At 40.5% G+C, this 24368-nt stretch overlaps 2 protein-coding genes across 3 annotated transcripts in view; one reads left to right on the top strand and one right to left on the bottom strand.

Moving 5' to 3' along the window:
* Window positions 1-19761, bottom strand: part of mpp2a (MAGUK p55 scaffold protein 2a) — a 29061-nt gene extending 9300 nt beyond the window's left edge. Inside the window, exons 1-5 of one of the 2 annotated variants that reach the window (XM_028599768.1) lie at window positions 19674-19761; window positions 2728-2776; window positions 1441-1541; window positions 677-832; window positions 172-336 (exon numbers count right to left, since the gene is read on the bottom strand). In XM_028599768.1, the coding sequence (XP_028455569.1) occupies window positions 172-336; window positions 677-832; window positions 1441-1541; window positions 2728-2758 (453 nt within the window). In that variant the 5' untranslated portion in view covers window positions 2759-2776; window positions 19674-19761. Of the gene's footprint in view, window positions 1-171; window positions 337-676; window positions 833-1440; window positions 1542-2727; window positions 2777-18099; window positions 18118-19673 lie in introns of those variants that run through there. The other variant, XM_028599769.1, reaches the window with a different exon arrangement.
* Window positions 11338-14408, top strand: LOC114569725 (uncharacterized). The gene is made up of 4 exons (XM_028599770.1): window positions 11338-11568; window positions 11790-11945; window positions 12237-12329; window positions 14033-14408. Exons 1-4 carry the CDS (start codon window positions 11467-11469, stop codon window positions 14354-14356), a joined length of 675 nt encoding a protein of 224 aa, XP_028455571.1. The 5' UTR covers window positions 11338-11466; the 3' UTR covers window positions 14357-14408.
* Window positions 19762-24368: the final 4607 nt, after the last annotated feature.

The raw sequence follows: 24368 nt of genomic DNA, 5'->3' as shown, positions 1-24368 counted from the left end.
GACCTACTGTTGTCTACTGTTTTACTAAAAGCACAACATTCAGGAAAGAGGAACTGGTGCTCAGTTTTTCTTTTTTGAATACTTTTACTGCATCTTTGAATTACTGATTAAATGCTTTTATAACAAACATTATGAGTGCTTGTCAACTGTTTATGTTTTAACGTTACCTACCAGGTTCTCCCCCGCCACTTTGCGTATGCCCACCATGCGGATTGCGTCCGGTGGAACGTTTTGTGTGTGGCCATCCTCCTGCTCATTATCCACAAAATCACATGGGCTGGGGGGTGGGCTATCGCATGCCTGGGACGCCACTGAATCATGAGTTTCCAGAAGAGACTGACAAACCAAAAAGGAGGAAATTCAACGTAAGACATTTCACAATATCTTACACTATTAGGGCTGGGGATGATATGCATTTGTCTCGATTCGATTCTTTCACGATACATGGGTGCCGATCCGATTTGTAAAGTATTTTGCGATTTGATAGTATGGAGTATTGCGATTTTCTTTTCCTTCTTTAACAAAAATAAAAGTTGAATAATACACTTCTAGAGACATTTCTAAAAAGTGTTTACTGAAAAGAATGCACATCACATGTCAGTCAGTATTATCAGATTTAGCAAAACAACCGAGAATATACTATAGTTTTACATGTATATGTGTGTGTGTTCTGCACCTTGAAGTGAGGCTGTGTGAGTATGCGGGTGAGCTCTGCTGCGGTGTCGGAGTGGTGTGTGAAGGGGTCCAGTTCACTGAGGATCTCCTGCAGGAGCTCCACGTTGTTCTCCCTCACTGGCGACGGACGCGGCTCCTTAAGGCTCTCCTCTTGCTCCTAACAAACAGAGACACACATATGACACACGATGGCCGGACACCGACAAGAGGAGTAGCTAACCAGATTTGTAGAATGTGCAGAACAAATTTAGGTCAATCCTCGTGGTCAGTAAAAGGTATACACTTATGGAATTCTTTATCCACGGAACTTAAATCCCAAAACAGAAATAAAAGTGTTACACAAAAGCCAAATTATGGCTAAAACAACAACAGAGATGTGAGCACTAATGGTGGCCCTTAGCAACACAACTGTTGTTGTTGTTGTCACTTTTGTAAAAGCCTGACCAGAGACAGGAGCTGCAAATTAGCGGAGGCTAGACATCCACATCTGGTTGTGATAATGTTATAGGTATTGTCCCTGATAAATAAACAATAAAATAAAAATAAAATACATAGACTTGGATACACATAGACACAACAACATAAAAGGAATGTGTCTTTAAAATATACAGTATGTGCAAAACCACATGCCGTAAGTCTATTTAAATTAAAGTCTATTTAATATTGATGTAATTAAAAGTGTGTGTGTGTGTGTGTGTGTGTGTGTGTGTGTGTGTGTGTGTGTGTGTGTGTGTGTGTGTGTGTGTGTGTGTGTGTATACCACACCAGAGGGCTCTCCATGATGCCTTTGAGGTAGATGAGGTCCAGGTCATTGGCCGTGGTGGAGCTGGTGGTGGTGTCACTCATAGCGTCCAACACCTGGGGGACTATAACGCACACACACACACACACACACACACACACACACACACACACACACACACACACACACACACACACACACACAGACGCACAAGACGCACACACACACACCTGGTCATTACTGGTAGAATTGTGGAATTGTGAAAAGCCTTTTTTTTTATTTATATATATAGGTATATATATCCCCTTAAAGTTTGAGTTAAAGCAACGGTGTGTAAAACGTGTATGTGATTAAAGCCTATTCTACAGTACCTTATTCTGGTGGTAAAGGTTTTTTTTGTGGAAAACTAAAGCAATCCAGGTGTGAAGTTGTGTTGGTTTCAGCCCTTTGTTTACAATGAACCTAGGTTGAATGTGTAGGGGTATTAGGAGGAGTGTGAAAACAAAAAGTATTCAGAACAGTTTAGGCCACGGGTTAAGTTGAATCTATGTATTAAATGTAATAACAGTAACTCACAGCTTTTTCATATCCTTGCAAAAGATGGAGCGTATTCTGTAGCTAGATACTTTTGAGATGGCAAAAAAAGAAAGTATCCTGCTGAAATGCTGTTATTACAGTCCAAATGATGTTAAGTGTTAAGTATTAAGAGTTTTCCCTCAATCATCTTCAAAGAGCCAGCCTACATCTGCAGCTACTATTACATGGGCAGTTTTCAACAGAAACCCTACTTTACTTACAGTAACATTTCTTACTTTTACTTAGGTCAGAGATTCTTATACTTGCTTTTACACTAGGGCTGCTCGATTTTGGAAATAAATCACGATCGGGATTATTTTGGTCAATATTGGAATCCCGATTATTTAACAGTATTACTCATTGACTTCTGGAAAGATGTTGCAATTATTGAACTTAAAGAGTTAAACAAATGAATAGTGAAAACACCTAGAACTGTGAAATTACCCTGAATACTTTTCCCATTGGAACTTTTTTGACAAAATAAGAGTTCAGTGGCAAAAGGTAATGTGCAAAAATAATCGTATTTCTCGATTATTCTGTTTATGTGATCGTTAGGAGCTAAAATCGTTACCGTGATTAAAATTTAGAATAATTGCACAGCACTATTTTACACACTGAAGAATCCTTTTGTAAATTAGATGTGAAGGTGGTGGTGGTGGTGGGGGGGACATGAACAAAGAAAACATAGTCAAATGGTTTTAGGCGCTAATGAGGAGGAAGGTGTCTGGTCTCACCAGGCTCTGTCCTGGTTGAGGCCACAGGCATGGTAGACCTTCAGTCAATCTGAGAGAGAAAGAAAGATAAAAACAAATGGAGAGAGAGAGAGAGAGAGAGAGAGAGAGAGAAAAAGATAATGTGGATAAAATTGTGAGAATAGTCAAATACTTCCGCTCTCTGTGTGTTGCCGTTGCTCAAAATCCTTTTTGCTACATGTAAACACAACAAAGTTCGAGCTAGCAAGCTACACGCTGAAAATGGCAAAGGATTGAAGCTAATTCGGATGGTTCAACCAGGCAGGCCTGCTTGGTTCTTTCACAGAATGATTGTAATGATTTACAAAGAATATGTTTATGGCATTTCCTCTCTAGCTGGGCCGTTTTGGGGACCGATTGGCGGGCCTTGCTGTGGACGAAATGCACACGGAGATACACTGGTAAGAGCTAATGAGGTTTAACCATGTATATCCAGCTAATTTAAATAGCTCACGTTACTGTTTACAGTTAACTTCATTTCATATTGTATATGTGCCGTTTTCTTTATTCGGGATGCAAATGTTCAAGTTCCTGACTAAAACCAAACACGAAACACTAAAACAAGTTCCTTCCCGAGACTATTTTGCAGAGCCACCGGGGCTGGGTCCAGAGCTTAGATTTTATTCGATTAATTAGACTTTATTGATCCCAAATAGGGAAATTTCAATGCTACAGCAGCAAAATATTAGCCTATACAAGAAATAATAAATAGGATAGAATACTAGAACAAATATTCAAAAACTACAGATAAAAAAAAATACAAAAAGGAAAGAATGTACTTAGCGCCGGCCAAGACGATTGTGATTGGTTTAAAGAAATGCAAACATACCAGACTTAGAATTAAGATTCCAGTGGTGGCTGCTGTGTAGGACTGTATCAGACCCGTGTGATCCAAACTAGAACCCGACCCAATATATCGGCGGGCCGATATTAGGCATTTTACAAACTATCGGTATCGGCATTTATAATGGCCGATGAATGAATATTTAAAAAATAAAATAAAAACGGAGGTGGGTTGGAGGTGGGAACGGGGATTACGCTCACAGGCGCTAGGGGGAAGCAAGACGACCACCATTCAACCCGAAAAAAAGTCATATAACCATTCCAATGACTCTGAAGCTGTTCAGTTAAGGTAAATTAAAAAGAAAAAAGAAAAAAACTTCATAGCTCCCCTTTAAAAATCCTTTATCGTTCGGGCTCTAATCCAAACTAATTCAAGTAACTCCAGAGCATTGTTTCTGTCATAGCTTCATGTTGCTATAAGCCCAAGCGTGCGGCTTCTTCATTCATTTATGCCCTTATTGGATAAACCTGCCGCCTACATGAATTTATGCTGCCGAAACTGACGATTTCTAGACATTAACAAAAGTATTATTTACTCGTTTAAATCAGATGAGTCCCTTTATTCAAACTCAGGATTTCTTTTCTTTTATCGGGGTGGTGACGTCATAAAATATGACGCCAGGCATTTAGAGCGTGACTCGAACACCTCAATAGACGCTTCGAGAAGGGAGAGGGGAATGTGGGCGTAACTAATACTATACATTTGCCATGACAACAGAAAACACAATGGAAATTTTGGGTAGAGAGAGAGGAGAACAAAGAGGCACACACACACACACACACACACACTATTTAACTACATACGTATAAAATCCATTCTACAGCTTTAACGCTATCTATCTCTCTGGCAATGCTGCTGCTACGGCTCGTGGCTGCCGTGGAAACTGTCGGCTTTGCTTTCACACACACACACACACACACACACACACACACACACACACACACACACACACACAGCTGCGTATGCTAGAGTAGGCATTATGCAACACCTCAGGCAAGAGCAGGAGAGTGGAAGAAAAGACGACGTAAAAAGAAAATCTTTAAAGACGTAAAAAATATGTTAACGTGTGAAAAGGATGGAGGGATGACTGCATGTAAATCATGTTATCTGAAAAATGGGATTTACATATATCACCCACTATTATCAATCGATCTTTCTCACCGATTACATTCAAGTGGATGATGGCAAGTGGGGTGGGAAACACCACGAGATAGGCTAGTAAATCTAGGTGAAAGTCCGATCCAGTTGTAGCCAGATGTGGTTCATTTTTTATTTGTAGGATCAAGGAAACTTTTTTTTTTTTTTCAGGTTTTCAAAGAGCTACAGAGGCGGGAGGAGGAAGCTGGACTAAAAATGAGATCCGGCAAAAACTGGATTTATCAAGCCATTACTAACATCAATACTGAGAGTTCAACAGTTCCATGGATGAAAAAAATATACCTGTCAGTGCTTGTATTAAACATATCTTTAGGATTTCAGTCCTGCAATGTCTTGTTATTCATTCATTAACATAAATAAAGATACATAACACCACTTATCTGTGATATTTGTTGTATTAAGTCAGGGTCTCCAAAATAATTATATTTGTTTTATTCTCTATCTCTAACTTTTTGATCATCAGTTGCTACAAAGCTAATTAAGACTCTCAGCTCCACACAGCTCTCTCTGGATTTCTCAGTATGGCTGTGTTCAGAAGATTGTGGCGTGGTTGTGGTGAAGATAATGACCTCTTCTGAAGAGTCCATCATGGTTTTTTTTATACTCCGTGTCCTCCTTTGCTACTGGCCCATTATATTATCAGTTGCAACCGTAGCAGTGGTAAGCGATCGTGAGATATAAAAACATAATTCAAACCGATGCTTTGCATTGGCACCACACGGCTCAAAAAGCCGACAAATAGCGTAATTCCCTCGGCTGAAAATCTACATTGTTCATAAAAATGCCCATCAGGGAACTTTGACGGGGTTGTCGGTGTCTAAATGTTTTAACTTTTATGAGCTTGCCTCGCTCTCTCTCTCTCTCTCTCCGCGCACCGAGCTCCACCGGATCTTCTAAGAACGGTGACGCTGTTATCAACCGAGTATTGGCTGGTCGGTAGGCGGTGCTTTAAAGGACAATTCCGGCGCAAAGTGAACCTAGGGGTTAATAACATATGTGTACCGAGTCGAACGTTCTCTAGGATATGTTTTCATGCTAATCGAATACGTCTCTAGCTTTAAACAAGCTCGCGCAAACCGGTGGTTAGCCGCTAACGCTAGCTTTCGGGGCAGATGGTAAATCGCTATTTTATACCACTAACAGGGCTCAAAATAGCAGCGCACTTCCACAGTAGCATAATGAGGGTCCCTACATGTAAACCGAAGCATTGAGAACTTTGTAAGTGTACAGACAATTTATTAAAAAGATAGATTATACACTCTAAAAAGTGTATCTCAGCAGTAGTTGAAGTAGTGTAAAGTTCTGAGTGAGTTTCATTCAGATTTTTGCTTTAGTGGAGGCAATCTACATTTGTGGAGTATTTCAACTTGGAATTACATATTGTTCCCTCAGCACACATGTAACTTGCTATTGTCATTTGAGTGAACCTGCATCAATTAGATTTTTCGTGACGCTGTGCGTCTGACGTCATGACGTCTCCGCCTTCTCCAGAACTTTCTACCTGCACTTGAACCGCCATTTTCTCGGCTCAGACAACTGGGAAGAAGATAGCTAGATACTGAATTACCACTGTCTCCATCGTTTTTGAAGGTAAGTCAGAGGTAAAACCAATAATTTCATATTTAAGATAGAAAATTGTCCAACTGTGTTGTGAAAAGTAGAGTCGGGTAGCATCCGCCGCTAGCATCCGGGACAGCTAGTGGGGCTAGCAACTAGCTAGCTATCCTACTCTGCTGCATGGGGCTTCACCAGTAGTTTGCGGGCGGGACTCTGTTGGATTAATACCGTAACGTTAGTTTACAGTTGTGTATCCATGCAGTGTATTGGTGTTGGCTTAGTGTTAGTTATTTATTAGCATTAGCCCATTATCCCAACAAGCTGGGTCGCGGTTCTCTTCAGACTTCCCTTGGGCGCGCATTTATACACGAGTATTGGTTCACATGCCTGTCGGCGCGCTCACTTCATGCGGTCACGGCCATGAGTGATGTGGAAGGTAATGTTAATTATGCTTAAACTGTGGAGCTCCGGGAATCGTGAATTTGCTACCACATGCGTCGTTTTCAATGTACTTGAAGTTAAGAGGAAAGGAGATACACGCACGCATCGGCTGTGGGAGAGGGAGTAGATGGTGTGCGGTGCCTCGGTGGCAGGGCTGCCTTCGTATTTACGCTAGATATTATCGAGGCAGTGGTGTTAAATGTTTACTGTGTGAAGAGTTGTCTGCTGTCTTCTCTGTCCTAAATCCGTTACAGGTGCAAAACCCCACTGCACACGTCTCGCGTACGCGCCGCCATTTAGTCCGTCCTGTATGCAACTTAAGACTCTACTGGGAGCGTTTCAGAAGCGAGGGTTTAGCCCGCCAAACTTTTACGTTTACTTGCTCAGATTTGGCCATTTTCACGTTAGTATGTTCTTCTAAACAACGACCAGCAGTTTGCTCGGGGTATTTTATTTTGAAAATCCACCGGATTCTCTTAGCGGTTTCTGTGCCTGGCTTTCACCCGCTCGAGGTGCTCTGTGTAAATTGACGCGTGCTGCTCGCGTATTAAACTCGTACACAAATAAAAATAAACACTGGAATGAAAATGTCCTTTTCTTTAATATTAATTAATTCCTAGTTTTTCTTTTTTTTTTTCATGACTGGCGGTGGTTACTTCAAGCCAGGATACAACTCATTTGGACTACCAAAGGTAAGTTGTAAATCTCTTAAAATCTAATTAAAGAGGGCTGATTACATTTGATGAATGGATTTTGTGTTTAAGTGATTCGCTTTTATGTTGGGTGATGTGGCAAAACATCACATCACAATCTTAATCATGATATCCAAAAGCTGAGATGACATCTAGTCTGATATATTGTAATATTGCCCAACCCTACTCTGCGTTTTTCCAAAATTATTTATATATACGCTCAGTAAAGCGCATCTCTGTGTTTCTCCAGTGTTGTGCTTCATGTGGAGATGCAAGGACTGTGGGACGGCATTAACAAAAAGATCTGAACTGCTCAAGCACTACAAACTGATTCATAGGCATTACGGACGGGGCCACTCATATCCATGCACTTATTTAAATTGTGCATGTAGGTTCAAGACTTGGAATGCTCTACTGAGTCATCTATCAAGAAATCACCCTGCCCAACAAGCAGTCACCAAAGCTGTGTCCACATTCACATGCTCTATTTGTGGCCATAATCAACTCTCCACAGAAAGGGAATATTTTCAACATATCTATCAGCATCTTAAAAATAAGGAGACTGTAACATGTGTGTTCCAAAACTGTGAATATAAAACCTATGTCTATGAGAACTTCAAAAGTCATAAATACAGAAAACACTCTGGTACAGTGAACACCTTCAAGCCTGGGATAAGTTCTGTTGAAGAATCTTGTGCCAGTGTTGCCAGTGATATTTCAGATGGGGAAATTATAGAGAGTAATGTAAATTTAAATTCTGCTTTTGACAATGGGGATTATGATAACTTGGAGAAGGATATTGAACTTAAAATTGCTTCAGTGGTCCTTAAGTTGGAACACATCTTCCTTGTGTCTCATGCAGCTGTAGATGAGCTTTTGCAGGAGTTAAACTATTTGATTGGTTCTCTTTCTCTGCCGATTACCCAAAAGACTATTCGACAAGTATTACAAGACAATGGATGCCAATTTGACCAGTCAGTTGTTGAAAAGCTAGCCAGTGTACTCTGTGAGGCAAACCCTGTAAAAAAAGCAATTGGAGATAAAGGTCCACTTTCCAGTGCTTGGAGGCGAAAAGCTTACTATAAGAGCCACTTTAATGTAGTGGAACCAGTTGAATATATACTTGACCAAAAGAATCATAAGTCATTCCAATATATTTCAATTTTAAAGTCTTTGCAGCATATTCTTGACTGCCAGACAATTTTGGATCAGGCTGTTAATTTGAATACTGTAGATAATCAGCCTCAGAAAACTTGCGTGGACTTATACAAAACTATCTTTGATGGTGCATTCTTCAATGAAAATGGACTGTTGTCTAAGCAGGAAATCATTTCATTGATATTATACATTGATGAATTTGAAATATGTAATCCCCTTGGTACATCCAGGAGGAAGCATAAAATTTGTGGTTTGTACTGGATTCTGGGTAATTTGCCACCAGGCTGTAATTCTGCTTTATCCTCCATCTATTTGGCTGCTTTAATCAAAAGTAATGATCTGAAGTGCTATGGGTATCACAAAGTGTTAAAACCTTTAATTAATGATCTTGTAATTTTGGAACAGAGTGGGATATTTCTGACAAAGTTGGGCAGAACAGTAAAAGGCACAGTGCAGTGTGTGGTCGCTGACAACCTTGGTGCACACAGTATTGCTGGATTTGTTGAAAATTTCTCAGGGACATACATATGTAGATTTTGCACAGCAACAAGATCAGAGTTCCAGACTGAAGAAGTCAGAAGTAAAGTCTTTACTTTAAGAACAAAAGACATTCATGCAGATCATTTACGAATCCTTGAGGAAAACAAATTGCCCAGTTATTATGGTGTGAAATCAAAGTGTATTTTGTCAGAGCACCTCTCATATTTTGATGTTACCACTGGGTTTCCACCAGACATTGTACATGATCTTTTTGAAGGAATTGTTCCTTTTGAACTTGCACTTTGCCTCAGTTTGTTAATCAAAAAAAAGTATTTCACATTATGTACATTGAATGAAGCCATATCATCTTTCAACTTTAAGTGGGCTGACAAAACAAATCGACCTCATCCTGTGGCTCTCAGTTTTGCATCCAAAAAAACTGTTGGGGGAAATGCACATGAGAACTGGAGTCTAATCAGATTTTTGCCTTTGTTCATTGGGCAAAGTGTTCCATGTGAGGAGCCTGCTTGGCAGATCTTAACAGACCTGAAGGACATTGTTGATCTCGTTGTCTGTCCTGTTCATACAGAGGACTCCATTGCATATCTTGGTTTTAAAATCTCTGAGCACAGAATTAGGTTTCAAGAGGTTTTCCCAGACTGTGATCTTAAACCAAAGCACCATTTCTTGGAACATTATCCATACTTGATCCGTAAGTTTGGGCCACTAGTTGCCCTATGGACTATGCGTTTTGAAGCAAAGCATAGCTTTTTTAAAAGAGTTGCGAGGAATATCAGATGCTTCAAAAATGTTCTTCTTTCCCTTTCACAAAGACATCAGTATCAGATTGCGCATCATTTGCATGCAAGTAGCTTTACCAAACCCCCACTGGAAGTAACCCATGTTTCCACTGTTCACATTGATGTTCTTAACAAGGACATCTCAGATGCACTGAGACAGAAGTCTCCAGATATGGACAATGTGTGCTTGGCTAAAAGTGTAGCATATAATGGACTACACTACAAGTGTGGGATGATCTTGATCCATGGCTCACTGGGAGGACTGCCAGAGTTTGGCGAAATCATCCAAATGGTGATACTGCAGGACAAACTAATCTTCATTGTGAAAAAGCTTAGTGGATGGTATATGGATCACTACAGAGCTTATGATCTCAAAACATCACCAAGCAAGGAAGTGGAACTTGTTGAGCCACAAGAACTACATGATACCTACCCACTGGCAGACTACAAAATTAGAGGGCTGCGTCTTGTCACTTTGAAAAGATATGTCCATGTTTAAAGGGTGAGGCCTCTGAATGTGATAAGTTATTTTAAGTGGGAAAACAAAAGCCAGACTCATACAATACTATTGTGTTCTCAAAACATTTATTTTATACTATAAGCCAAATTGGTGTGATGTCATTGGCAGCTAATCGGTCAATACGATCCTTACTAACTTGTGCTCTCTTTTCAGACCACCATGGCTGGTTCAACACCTGCAAGACTGAAGATGATTTTAGGGGAGAACAACATTGAAAAACTGACTCTTCCAAATGGCATCCCAGAGTCACTAGATGACCTTCTCAGCACGATAAAGACTACCTTTGGGTTAAAGGGTAACCTCAGACTGCAATACATGGACCGAGATTTTGGCAACGACTTCTTCAATCTGAGTTCTACCACTGAACTTCAGGATTTGGGGACAATCAAGGTGATCCACCAGCAAAGAAATCCACCTTTGATCAGTGACACTCAGTCCACTTCATCTCTCTCTCTTTCATTTGAGTCTGATGACAGTGCTTCGTTGGCATCAAATGACACAATTATCCTCTCATCCCCTGAATCTGTGTCATCGCGAACACAACAGTGGCCAGCGGATTTTGCAATTCCCCAATTTTCCTATGACACGGAGTTACAGCTAGAGAAGGGGAATACTGAGTACCGTGTGAGCCAGAAAATGTTGACTGTCAGCTCCCGAATGCTGTCTGATATCCTGAAAAGAGTAGCAGAAGAAATTTACCGTTACAAGGCCTACCCAGAGGAAGCACATTTCTGCGCAGCTGCAGAGGCCCTAATCAAAAAGCACCCGTGTTTAAAAGAACCTGGATCATTCAATGGCAGCTACGGTTGGAAACAGCGACTGAAGTACAAAATGGGAAACTACAGGACTCAGCTCAAATTACAGGGGTGTCCAGAGCTGTGTGTAAACTCCCTGAAATCTAAAGCTACTGCAGATGCTTTGCCTGCTAAAAAAGTGAAGCCAAAACGGTCTGAAGCCAACTTTTATCCATCCTTTCCTATTGGTGAGACTTTGGACAGCCTGGAAAAAGTGAGACTAGAACTTCTGACAGAGATCGGGATAAGGAACAACGAAAGGGTCATCGCAGACAAAATGGCTAACACGTTTGCCTACAGACGACATGAGGTGGTAAACCAAGAACCAAGCATTCAGGATTTCAAGGACAGATGGCCTGCACTCTTCACACAGAAGGAGGCAAGTATGGAACTGAAGTGATCAAAGTCTTTTATGCTTCAGGATTTATTTCAGTGAGCTTTCATGAATTGGTCATAACTTGATGTGGTTGAGATTGTATAACACTGAACTTAAAGGCATTTACATTTTTAATTTCCACATGTTATACTTTTTGGGGTATTGATATTTTGGCAGGTATGCTTCAAGGGTTACTTGCGTGTTTATACAGGATTTTTTTTTAGGTTAATACAGAATTCCAGAGGCTCATGGCTGTTCCTCTTGAAGACAAGTTCATGGCCCAGTTAGACATGCACTCAAGTCAGCTGATCAAAGTCATCCGTGCCAAAGGAGGAGCAACACGCCAAAAGACTGCGAACATCATGGACACATTGGACCAGGTAAATCTGTACCATCAAACAAGACCCTTCATAACTGAGGGCTGTCACAATATATCTGTATCCTTCATAAATACATTAATATGGGCAGGGCAATGCTGATCATAGCTTTCAGATGGATAAATATTTTTAGCGACTCAAACTACACCACTGAGCGCATCCCTTTTTCTTTCTATAGTGAATATCTGGGCTTGTAAATGACTGTTTTTAAATAAAGTAAGTGTAAGATAAGAGTAAGGATGTCTGTCTTATGAAAATTAGAACAATAAAATGAAAATACGTTTGTTGTTCTAGACTGTGGACATTAATCTTCGGAGGGAATGTGTGCTGAAAGCCCTCGCTGTCTTCCTGGGAGAAGATGCACATGACCTGATCAAGGAATATCTTGTAAGTTTGTATGTCAGCACATCTTGTCAAAAGGGACACAAATGGTTGGGTTGCGGACATGTATTTTATTATCATGGCCATATTTCTAGGGCTGCAACTAACGATTATTTTAATAATCGATTAATCTGTCGATTATTTTTTCGATTAATCGATGAATCGGATAAAAAAACAAAGCATTAATTTACATCAACTCAATACATACATACTTGTTGTTTTAGTTAATAGTTGTGTAAAAGTAAGTAACCCAAATAGCAGATACAGACAAGACACACACACAGACACACACACACAAACACACACACTTATTCATTAAATTATTACCATCATTGTAGTAAGTGCAAGTTAAGTTCATTTATACACCACACACTAATATATTTGTCAACAATAACTGATATGGGACAAAGCACATAATATATACATGACAACAGATTGAAAAATAAATGGGCCAAAAAAGGCGAGTGAATAAAACCATGTCTTTAGTCTTGTAAACTATACCACCCCTGCTTTATTACTGTTATTACCGAGCTAACGCTAGCTTGTCATGCTAGTCAGCTGGATAACGAATAAACAGCAGCACCAGAAGAGCTACTGGAGGGACGGTACGTTCCTCCCTTCAGACAGGAACAGAAGTAGGATAGTGTAGTGACTTTACCCTGCTGTTGAACTCCCGTCCTCCTCATCAAGGACTCCAACATGTTTACGTTTTAGGTGCTGACTCATCACCGTGGTGCGCCCGTGCCATGCCGTGTCGCTTTTGTTTATCTTGCAATTAACACGTTTCTGATTGATTTAGTGTGAAATGCTCCCACACCTCGGATGACTCGGGTCGTACTGATTTCTCTCCTCCGCCGAGTGTTTCAGAACAACGTTACGGGTCTCTCCGGTCTCTCTCCGTATTTCCTCTAGCCCCGCTCTGCTCTTTTTTCTTTTCTTTCGCTCCGCGCCGCTCTGCGCTGCTCCGCTCTGCGCTGCTCCGCTCTGCGCTGCTCCGCGCTCAACTAAATTTTTTTTTTATCTCCGCGACTGAGTGGCGTAATAGTTGCGTGACACAACGAATCGATAATGAAATTCGTTGCCAACTTTTTTAGTAATCGAATTTTATTGATTCGTTGTTGCAGCCCTACATATTTCTCCTCCCCTCTCCTCCTTGTCTCCTCTTCTTCTCCTCTCTTTGCTTTCTCTCTTCTCATTGTCTCCTGTTCTCCTCCACCTCCCCTCTTCTTCTCCTCTCTCCTTGTCCTCTTTTCCTTCTCTCTTCTCCTCCCCCCTCTCCATCTCTTGTCTTCTCCTAGATTTAGTGTACTGTAAAAGATTTTTTCCAGAACAACCATGTCAACACCTGAACCATGGTTGGATTGCTGACATGTTGTATTTATTATCGTGGTCATATTGGACATAATGTAATTCCCAGCAACCATACACAACATATTGGATCAAATATTTTTTTTTTTTTAGTAAGAAGGGTTTGCCTGGTTTAGTTGATTTTACAAGTTCAAAGGAATAGTTTGACATTTTGGGAAATCTTATTTTTCTTGCTTATAGTTAGATTGTCAGATTGATGACATCTGCTGTTTGTGGTGTGTGAGAACACGCAAAGAAATAGCCCAGCACATAACACATATTGGTACAACACACAATAAGTTCATCACAGTAAGAAGTGAGGCCAATGATGATTTATGTTTGTGTCCTGTACCCCTCTGTAGGACTCTGGAGCAGATGATGCTCAGAGAGACCTGGAGCAGCTCACCATGGCAGTGTTTGTGATTCGGAAGGAGGGGGAAGGGCTGCAGGAGCCACCTGAAGATATTGGCATCGTCATTGAGGGCGTGGAAGTGTTGCATGAACTGACTTCGGTTGCCTCAGCTTGTGCCCTTCTTCTAGGATTGATTTACGCACTCAACCTAGCTTATCCAAAACCCTTTCGCTTCACTTTTGAAGTGCTCCAAAAAATCTTCATGCAGCTTGATCAGCACAAGATGTCCCCCAAAGTCCATAATCTGTATAGCAAACTTCAAAGCTCGCAGTAACGACACACAATGGTGTATTCCGCCCCTGGACCTACAAATGGCCTTGTGCCGTAATGTGTTTGGACATATAGCATGTAAAAAATGTAGTCTCTTTCAGATGTTGGGCCTTTTTTATGCTCCAAGAGACTCAACAAATATTCTTCAAACTACAATTTGAAATGCTTTTATACAGATTTTGTAACTGGTTTCTAGTCCTCTTTTCCTTCTCTCATCTCCTCGTCTCCTTCTCGTCTATTTTTTTTTACGGCAGAAGTTTTTTTTTTTCTTTCCCAGACATATATCCTACCATTTGTAGGGAAATGTTGCATTTCAGTTTTGATATGTTCAATTATACAACAAACTGTTTTTACAGTGTGATTTTAAAATTCTAAAAGTAGTATTCATATTTTTTCATCGCTATTGATCAGCTACACTGTTCAAATGTATAATATTCATTGCCTATAGCTGGTTAAAGAAGTTTCTGTATTCTCTTGGCACTTAGTGATAGCACTGTATGTGTTGAGATTGTTAGGCATATTTGTGTTAATACTTTGTTGCACTATTTTGCACTTTTGCACAAAATAACTTTGTGGTCCTACTAAACAGTTACTTGTGCATTTTGTGCGTATGTTTTAATATTTTAACGGGTTTCTTCTCCTCCTCCTCCTCCTCCTCCTCCTCTCTCTCTCTCACATATCTCCTCCTCCCCTCTCCTTCTCTCTTCTCCTCGTCTCATCTTCTCCCATCTCTTCTCCGCCCCTCTCTCTCTCTCTCACATATCTCCCCCCGTCTCCTTCTCCTCTTCCCCTCTCTTCTCCTCGTCCCCTCCTCCCCTCTCTCTCTCTCTCACACACATATCTCTTCTCTCTTCTCCTTGTCTCCTCCTCCTCTCTCCTCTCTCACACATCTCCCTTCTCCTCTTCACCTCTCTTATCCTTCTCTCTTCTCCTCGTCCCCTCCTCTCTCTCTCTCTCTCTCTCTCTCTCTCTCTCTCTCTCTCTCTCTCCTCTCTTCTCCTTGTCTCCTCCTCCTCTCTCTCTCTCTCACACATCTCCCTTCTCCTCTTCACCTCTTATCCTTCTCGTCTCCTCCTCCCCTCTCCTCTCTTCTCCTTGTCTCATCTTCTCCGCCCCTCTCTTTCTCTCTTCTCCTCGTCTCCTGGCAGAAGTATTTTTTTTTTACGGCAGAAGTTTTTTTTTTTTTTTTTTTTTTTTTTCCCAGACATATATCCTTCCATTTGTAGGGAAATGTTGCATTTCAGTTTTGATGTGTTCAATTATACAACAAACAGTGTGATTTTAGTAGTATAGCTGGTTAAAGAAGTTTCTGTATTCTCTTGGCACTTTGTGATAGCACTGTATGTGTTGAGGTTGTTAGGCATATTTGTGTTAATACTTTGTTGCACTATTTTGCACTTTGACAAAATAACTTTGTGGTCCTTTGTGCATATGTGTTTTTAAAAAGGACAAATGTGTAATGAGTTGGCCCAAAAGCTGTTTGTTATTACATTTATACAGTAAAGTATAAAAAAACATCAGATTTTGAGTTTTCTTTTTTAATATTTTCAGCCAACTTAAGATTGTAATTTTAGTTATATTGAACAAACTAATTTCGTTTTAAGGTTACTACAAAAAGTAATTTACACTAAACCATAGTATTAGGTTAGAAAAGGGCAATATTTTACTTTAGGGTTATGCAAATTATCAAGTTGGAAAAACTGAAAACTTTAAATTGACTTTGCTTAATATTAAGTCGGATTAATGCAAAGTGTTGATTTGGGAACAATTGAATTGTTAAGTACATGTGACTGAAATCGATTGTGTTTAGCTAACTTATTAACTTAATTTTAAAGAACTTAATTCATTTAGGTGTTACCAATTGAAACAATTCAATTAAGTTGGTTCAACTATTTTCTTTTTTCAGTGTAAAGACAGTAGCGTTCATGGCAGTCGTGAGCAGTCGAATCACAAACGCTGTGTTTGAGTTACGTCACTGGTTTTGGCTTTTGGCAAACTTTACAGGAGAGAAAAAACAAAATTCGGACCACACTTTAATCACCTGTATTATTAACTTTAAACCACAAATATTGCAACCACAGGCATACTTACATGAATGAGTATTTAAGTAATAAACTTTATGGCATATTAACACAATGAACATGTTCTAAAACATTTTAAAATCAAAGAAATATGGTAAAAACGTCAGATACACCTTTTTGGCACCAAACATTTCCAAGTCTTCTATGGACATATTGGGCGTATCTGCTGAACAGTTCATTCTTTTGAACAGAAAGTTCAAAAGAATATTCTAAGTCAGAATACTAGGCTAGTTAGCAAGCACAGTTAGCCAGATCAGACCAAAACAATGGGATTAACAACATTAGCCATGCTAGGCTAGGCTAGGTTTACAAGGTAAGGCTATCAAGGCATGATTATGTCTTACTGTCATCACTCTTGTGAGGAAACTCTGACTCATTTTCAACTTCTTCAATATAGGATTCATCCGTTTGTTTCATAATATTCATCAAAATCTTTTCTGCCTCAGACAGTTCCATGTGTGCAGTTGTGTCAGCCATTTTGAATATTGTTTTAGGGCAGCAACTACACTTACGCCCTTTTCTGGCTCTGAACAAAAATGTGGGTCCTAAATGTATTTTTCAGAGCCAGAGGGCATGCTCCAAACATTACTCACACTTTTGTGTTAGGTCTTTATTGTTTTGTTGCTTTATTCAATACAGTTTGATCTCAGATAGGTCTTTTTGGCACCATTGGATAGAGCTCATCAAGACCTTTATTTTGATATATAGAACTCATATTCACCCAAAATGCCACTTACGCCCCTCTGGCTCCAAGCCCTCGATGGGTGGGCTTACGTTTCGGTGAGTGCGGGAATAACGGGACGGTTGAGTTTAGGAAAAGGCCGTGGATGGGTCGAACACAGGAGGCACACCCACGGCCTGACCAATCTCCCTACGCGGAATTTCCCCCTTACACTACTCGCTAAGCCCCGCGTAGCTGCTGCTTTCCCCGGTACGTTCTAAAAAACCACGCTGAAGGGCGCTTTTTTCATCGCTTCAGACGCTGACAGCCACTGTCCAAACGTCCGTATCTTACGAGTTCGGAGTGAGAACGGGTTGCGTCCATAGACAGTATATAATGGACCAATAGACCCCGTTGCTCTGGACGGAGACCAGTGAAGGCTATTAGAAGCACTTTTCCGGTGATGGCCAGCTTTACTGCGCAGCCTCCAACTGAGAGAATGTGACGTGAGCAACGTGTCTGAAAGTGTGAAGTCTTCTGGTAGCTGTGCCGAGAGAAATCTCAATCATTCCCAATCTTACAGAGACGGAGAGTGTAGGTATATGTAAGGAGATAACATGGGCACAGGCTAATTATTGATCACTAACATGCTAGTTAACATTAGTAATTAAACCTAAACAGCTAATGTAAGTCGAAACTGCCTGCGAGCTTCTCCTGTACTATACGGTAACTCCTCTACTATGCGACAGTAAGTCACTTGGTTATGACACAATCGTTAGCTTATTTTTACAAAGACGTCTGCTACGGAGCCATAACGTGAGGTACAAGGTAATGAAGCCTTTTATACATTGTCGTGTTTCTTTGGAACTAAACAATGGACAAATAGAGTCTTCAAACATTTCTGTTGTAAAGTTATTCGCAGTCAAGTGAATGCTAACAGGAGGTGATGGCCAGTTAGCAACAAAATGGCGCCATAGATGGCTCGAGTTCTGAAGCGAAGCTTACCCCCTTGGTTGCGTCTCGTATGGGTCGCAGGGCCCTGAAATCAATCCAAATTGAAAAGGTATCGTGGCAGACTTTGTGATATCAGTAAATATCCATTGTCCAAAGAATCATACATATCAATATATAAATCAATATATTGTGATAAAACGTGGGATTTACACCCCTACAACCCAGTACTAAAACTTAACAGAAAACTGTTCTGTACAAGGCGGCTTTTCCGTTCTTTATTGCGTGTCCTAATCGCACTTTTGATTGCGACTCTAGTGCTGATTATAATAAAACATATATAAATGATATACAGAACAGTAGGAGAGCCATAGATAAGAGGAACAAAAGCTTGCTCAGCTACTGTTTACTTGAACTATAAAAACAGCCAAACACGCACAAACTAGTAACACTGCTGTGAACTCCATCTGCTACCCTCTCCCTCGTCATCTTGCTTCTCCTCCACTCATACCTTTCTCCCTCCATTCTCTTTCCCTCCTTCTCATCTCTCCTCGCTGGTTTTTCCACTTGCCTGTCTCCTTCTCTTTTTCTCATCCTCGAGATCAACAACTCCCCCGTTGCCCCATACTCTCCCTCTCTGTGCCCCACGCACATGTGTCCCCCCAATGTTCCCTCCTTCCTCTCCTCCTCCCTCCATTACTCCCTTATTTATTCGCCCCCTCCTCCATCACCTCCCCTCCCCCCTCCATCCCCCACATGATCCATCTGCTCAGCTGCTGCAGTATGTAAAGAAACTAATCATGCCACACACACACACACACACACACACACACACACACACACACACAAAAGGAGTTCTTGCAATGTCTCGAAAACATAACTTGGTTTTCACTGTGCTGTTGCCATTTGTTTTTTTAAGTGATTTATGTAGGCCTGAAAGTTGCATTGATTTGAAAATGCAGTGCTACATTTTCACATGATAATCTGTGTGCCTATATGAGTGTAGGGTGTGTGTTTGTGTCGAAATGAGCAGTAGGTGTCAAGTGCGTGGTCACGTTTTTTTTTTGACGTCACATGAACCCCATCAGTACGGTTCGTGTGTGTTTCAAATGCTCTTCTCTTTGTTTAACCTTTTTAAATGGCAGATTTTGTATTATTAGCATTAGCCACAGCGTACCCCCCCATCACCTTGTCCACATACGCACACAATACACACACACACACACACACACACACACACACACACACACTACGCAGTTGGGGTCATCTAATTAGCCTCACGGGTCACATATAACAAAGCACGACACGCCCCCCCTCTCTCTCTCACTCACACACACACACACACACACACACACACACACAGGCTGCCCAAAAAACGCATAGGCTACTAAATATTATCGGGATTGTGAGCGCTGTATTGTATTGCAAACATTCACGCGCGCACTCAGTACGCACCATTGTCAAGCCAGTCCGGTGTAACGTTACCGTTAGCTGCTATCTTACAATAAACGAGCCTCAGTGGCCGGAGAAAGAGAAAAGAAGCACAATGCGCTCATTGCTAAATAATAACTTTAATATACATCAATATAGCCGCCATGTTTGTGTGAAATAAAATGCCGTTCACCTACCTTTCAACACAATGAGGCTGTCTGTGATGTCTCGTGCGCTTCTTGTTGTCGTCTGGCTTCTTGTAGCCGTCAAGACCATAGACAGTAGTAGCAGGAAAATGCATAATGACTTCCGAGAGAATTTCAAAATAAAACGCTTCTGGCAGATCGATTTTTGCAGCATATGAAGTTTCAATAACTAAACTAATGTCAAGCTATTGTTGTTTTCATGCCATAAACTGGAATTAACGTTTGTTGTATAAACTATGTAGTATGTAGTAGGTGTTTCTTAATTTAAACTTAATTTTGCAGGCACCTATTTCCGGTTAAGTTCTACATATTCCTGGGAATTTTACATCTATCGATGCGATACCTTCTTTTTACCGTCAGTGCGATACGTATTTATCAAAGATTATCTTACCATCTGATAGTATTTGGAGTATTAAAGGGCCAGTGCGTTGTTTTTCGTTTGTTGTATTATGTCTTTATTTTAAAAAACACACCTTAAATAACCAAAGCTGAAACATGGCGTATATAACACAGAATCACAGATTTGACTGGAGGGAATGACAGCAGAGGGCAAATCACAACCCAGAAAGCAGAGTTTTAAAACAATAACATGACAAATTGAGATCCATTGATTAAAAATCCCTCTCTTGTCATCCAGCAGGTTAGATTAGACTCTCTTTGTAAAAAGTGATGAACAGTGGCAATTATAGTCACAATAAAGATAATGGAACTATGACTAGAAATAGTAGTTGTTGTAGTAGTTCATGGCGTAGCAGGGCACTGCAGGGCGTAGCAGGGTGTAGCAGGACATAGCATGACGTAGCAGGACGTAGCTGGACGTAGTAGGGCACTGCACGGCATAGCAGGGCATAGCAGGGTGTAGGAAGGCGACAACATGTATGCTACAACTGAAAACAAAATGTTGTCAGTGAATAAAAAAATAAAAAAAAGACCATGAGAATCTAAAATGCCATGCAGCTCTATTGTTTGCAGGATGCCATAGTAGTAGAAACAGCCTGTCCATATGTGAAACCAGTGCAACAGCATCATGCAGTGGAGAGATTTCATTATTACACATCAACTGTGTGTCAGCTGTGGTGATTTGATGGGTTGAACAGTTATGTCTATTATTACAGCTCAGTAAAAACAAGGTATAATTGGAGTAATAATATCAGGCTAATTCTAGGGTACGCCTGGTGGTAACATGAGGTTATTTTCTGTATTAGTGTGAAAATGCGGCAACATATGATAATAATGTGTAAAGACATCTCAAGGTAATAAGGGTGCAGAACTCATACCATGTTAATAGTGTGGTAATATTGGCCTTTTCCCCTGATATTTGGCTGAGTATTACCCTAATATAGAAAATAAACCCAAACCAAAGAAAATGGTCATGTTTTATATATTATATGGACTATGCATGAACAAATAGGCCTACATTCATTTTGTTTGCCAATGCCAGGACTAACAAATAAATGTACTGTAGACCATGCTATTCTATAGTGATTTTAACTGTTTTAAAACGAAAACATGAATCCAATGTATTTATTTGGAATTTTGGTGGGATAAAAAGTACTAAAAGGAGGAGGGTTCAATTTCTGAGATGGAGGGCTATCATCATGGGGCATCGGTTAGAATGCGTAAGAGGAAATAGGGATCTTTACTACAATACTGTCCATACAAATCACAGATAGGCCATACGAAGCCATGTATTCATCCATGTTCTTCAGCTGGAGTCTCTGAGACCCCAAACAGAAGTAATTCAACAAATTCTCTAGTGGACTGCTGAAACATGTCCATCTGTCATCTGTAAATGCTTATCCTTTACAGCAAGGGTCTTCAACATTTTTAGGCCAAGGACCCCTAGCTGAAAGAGAGATGGAGCAGGGACCCCCTTCTACATGTATTGTATAAAATTGAGTTGCATATTGAAATGTGGCACAGTGAATCCTTAAACTTAACCATATATGTGGATGGCTACCTTACCTATAGGCCAGTAAGCCTATCATCAATGTTGTATACATTAAAAACTAATAATATGTTGGATTCATGTTAATGTATATTTCAGACTGTTTAAACCATTGATCAGTAATTTGGTGGCCCCTCTGCAGCAACTCTGAGGAGCCCCTGTTGGAGGCTATTCCAACTGACATTGGGCGAGAGGCGGGGTACACCCTGGACTGGTCGCCAGGTCAATCACAGACATAGGGCAGACACTTAGAGACGGACAACCATTCACATTCTCACATTAACACCTACTTGCAAATTTAGAGTCAACAATTAACCTAATATGGATTTCTTTGGCCTGTGGGAGGAAGCCAGAGAACCTGGAGAAAACCCACGCAGGGAGAACAGGCTAACTCCACGCAGAATGTCCCAAACCAGCTGGTTCAATCACAGAACCGTCTTGCTTTGTGGCGACAGTGCTAACCACTGCAACACCGTTCAGCCCTCTGAAACATGTCATCTGTTCAAAGTCATGTTTATAGGGAATTTGCATAAAACAATAAGTATGTTTTTGATCTGAGAGGGCCCGGGGTCTCCAGAACCCTATTTATGTTAATCATTGGAAGAAAGTTAGAACATGGTCTCAACCATGGTCTAATTGGCCATGAGGTTGGCAGTTTCTGCCTCCCACTAGTAGCAAACACTAGTGTTTCTGATTTCTCATTACCGCCAAATGTCTCTTCCTCTCTGAAGAGGCTAACTGTACTGGAACTGATCTTTCCATCGGCTTTTCCTTCTACTGGCTGTCCTGACCCTAAACTCTCACAGTTTGCTCTGGCAGAAGAGTGGCCCTTTTCGTTTATGTGCCGGAAAATAACCCAGCAGATGTTCCTGTAGATGCAAACCCAATGGGTCACGATGTGAAATGCAATTTATATGCCCGCAGAGGCTGCCGGTCCTTTCAAGGGACCCTAATGTGGTGATGAATTCTTGACAAAGAGGAATGCCATTTACTTTCTTTGCACTGTAAAGCAACAACTGGGGATGCCACAAAGCAATTCTGAGAAAGTTGTAAAACCCACTGTTTTTGTCCTCATATATATAATCCAGATTTGTTCTTCTCAAAAAAAAAAAAACATGAACAGGATCATATATACAGTATATACAGTATATCTAAACTAAAGAACGTGGGACTAAGATACTGCAAAAAACCCTCAGGCTCCCAGGCCTCTGGTAGAGGACCCAAGATTGGAGGAAGGGAAAAGACAGTAGTCTACAGTAGTATGGGGCAAGTGTTGTGTTTTTTTATATTAAGAAGGATAATACCAAGGGCAGTATATTTGAGAGCAATTTTCAAAGATGTATGACTTCAGTAGGATCCAATGGGCTTTTATCTGAGTGACAGACGGGTAGGAAGATCAGGGACACGGACTAACACTTTGTTAGTTTTGGTCTTTTCATGGGATTTGTTGACAATAAGAAAAAGAAAAATAACACCAGCCTTAGCATCGTAAAGTAGCTGTGCCTTGGCAATTGTCTTTATACTGTCCGTGCAATGAGTGGCTTCTTCAAAGCTCGACAGTGAGCTGGCAGTGTAAAGTTCAGGGCAGAACGTTTCTTGGGGTACGACGAAGAAAAAAACAGAAATGACATGAAACCAATAAAGTATAGTTCAAACAGAAAATGCTGAGTCATAACTAAAAGCCATGCTAACTATCAATTCAGTGGTTGGACATTAGAAAACTCCAATAAACCAAAGATATGCCAAGTATAATTCCTTTTAAATTTCTTTAGTAATATATACACACAGACTACAGTACTTACGAACAAATAGTGTCCAAGGCAACAATGTAGGAAGAGAAAATGCAGCAGGAGAAAACAGCACTGGCACTCAATAGACCTTTTTCACGGCAGACATGTTGACATGTCATAGTAGGAAAAGCACAGGTGTATTCAAAACCATTACTGATGGCTGCATTCCACTTAGGATAGGCCCTGGTATTAAACCATTACTGATGGCTGTATTCCACTTAGGATAGGCCCTGGTATTAAACCATTACTGATGGCTGTATTGCACTTAGGATAGGCCCTGGTATTAAACCATTACTGATGGCTGTATTCCACTTAGGATAGGTCCTGGTATTAAACCATTACTGATGGCTGTATTCCACTTAGGATAGGCCCTGGTATTAAACCATTACTGATGGCTGTATTGCACTTAGGAGAGGTCCTGGTATTGTGCATGCTGACTCACTGAAATAGTTTACTGGGACACTTGATGGAATTGAGCCATCGTTAAGGTTATCAATTTCAGCTGTGCACAAGTCAAAATGTCTGCAGTGAAAAAGCTCCAAACTGAGAGTGAAACTTAAACTAAAAGCTACTGCTTCTGGTTAGCCTGAAGGGGGCACTGCTGCACACACAATTTTGTTAAAAAAACAAACTCTTAATTTACTTTACATGAGTGTTTCTCAAATGGGGGTACACATACCCCTAGGGGTACCTTGGAGTACTGCAGGGGGTGCGTGGGATTTTTGCAAAATGCTAGTTTAAAAATATGTCATGCATAAAACCTAAAACAATTGTACTATAAGAATGAATGAATTTAGAGATGGATTTGAAATTTAAATGTTTTTCAGTTACAAGGTTGTTGTTTAGTAAATCTATCATTGCCAGCGCTGTATTGTACCTCTTTATATGGACTTTTTTTTTTTCTACCACCATGTTTTGCGCTGGTCAGGGGGTAAAACAATTCATAGG

Source organism: Perca flavescens, chromosome 15, assembly GCF_004354835.1.
Source record: "Perca flavescens isolate YP-PL-M2 chromosome 15, PFLA_1.0, whole genome shotgun sequence".
NCBI classification, from domain to species: domain Eukaryota; kingdom Metazoa; phylum Chordata; class Actinopteri; order Perciformes; family Percidae; genus Perca; species Perca flavescens.
This window is presented reverse-complemented; position numbering and strand designations above follow the sequence as displayed.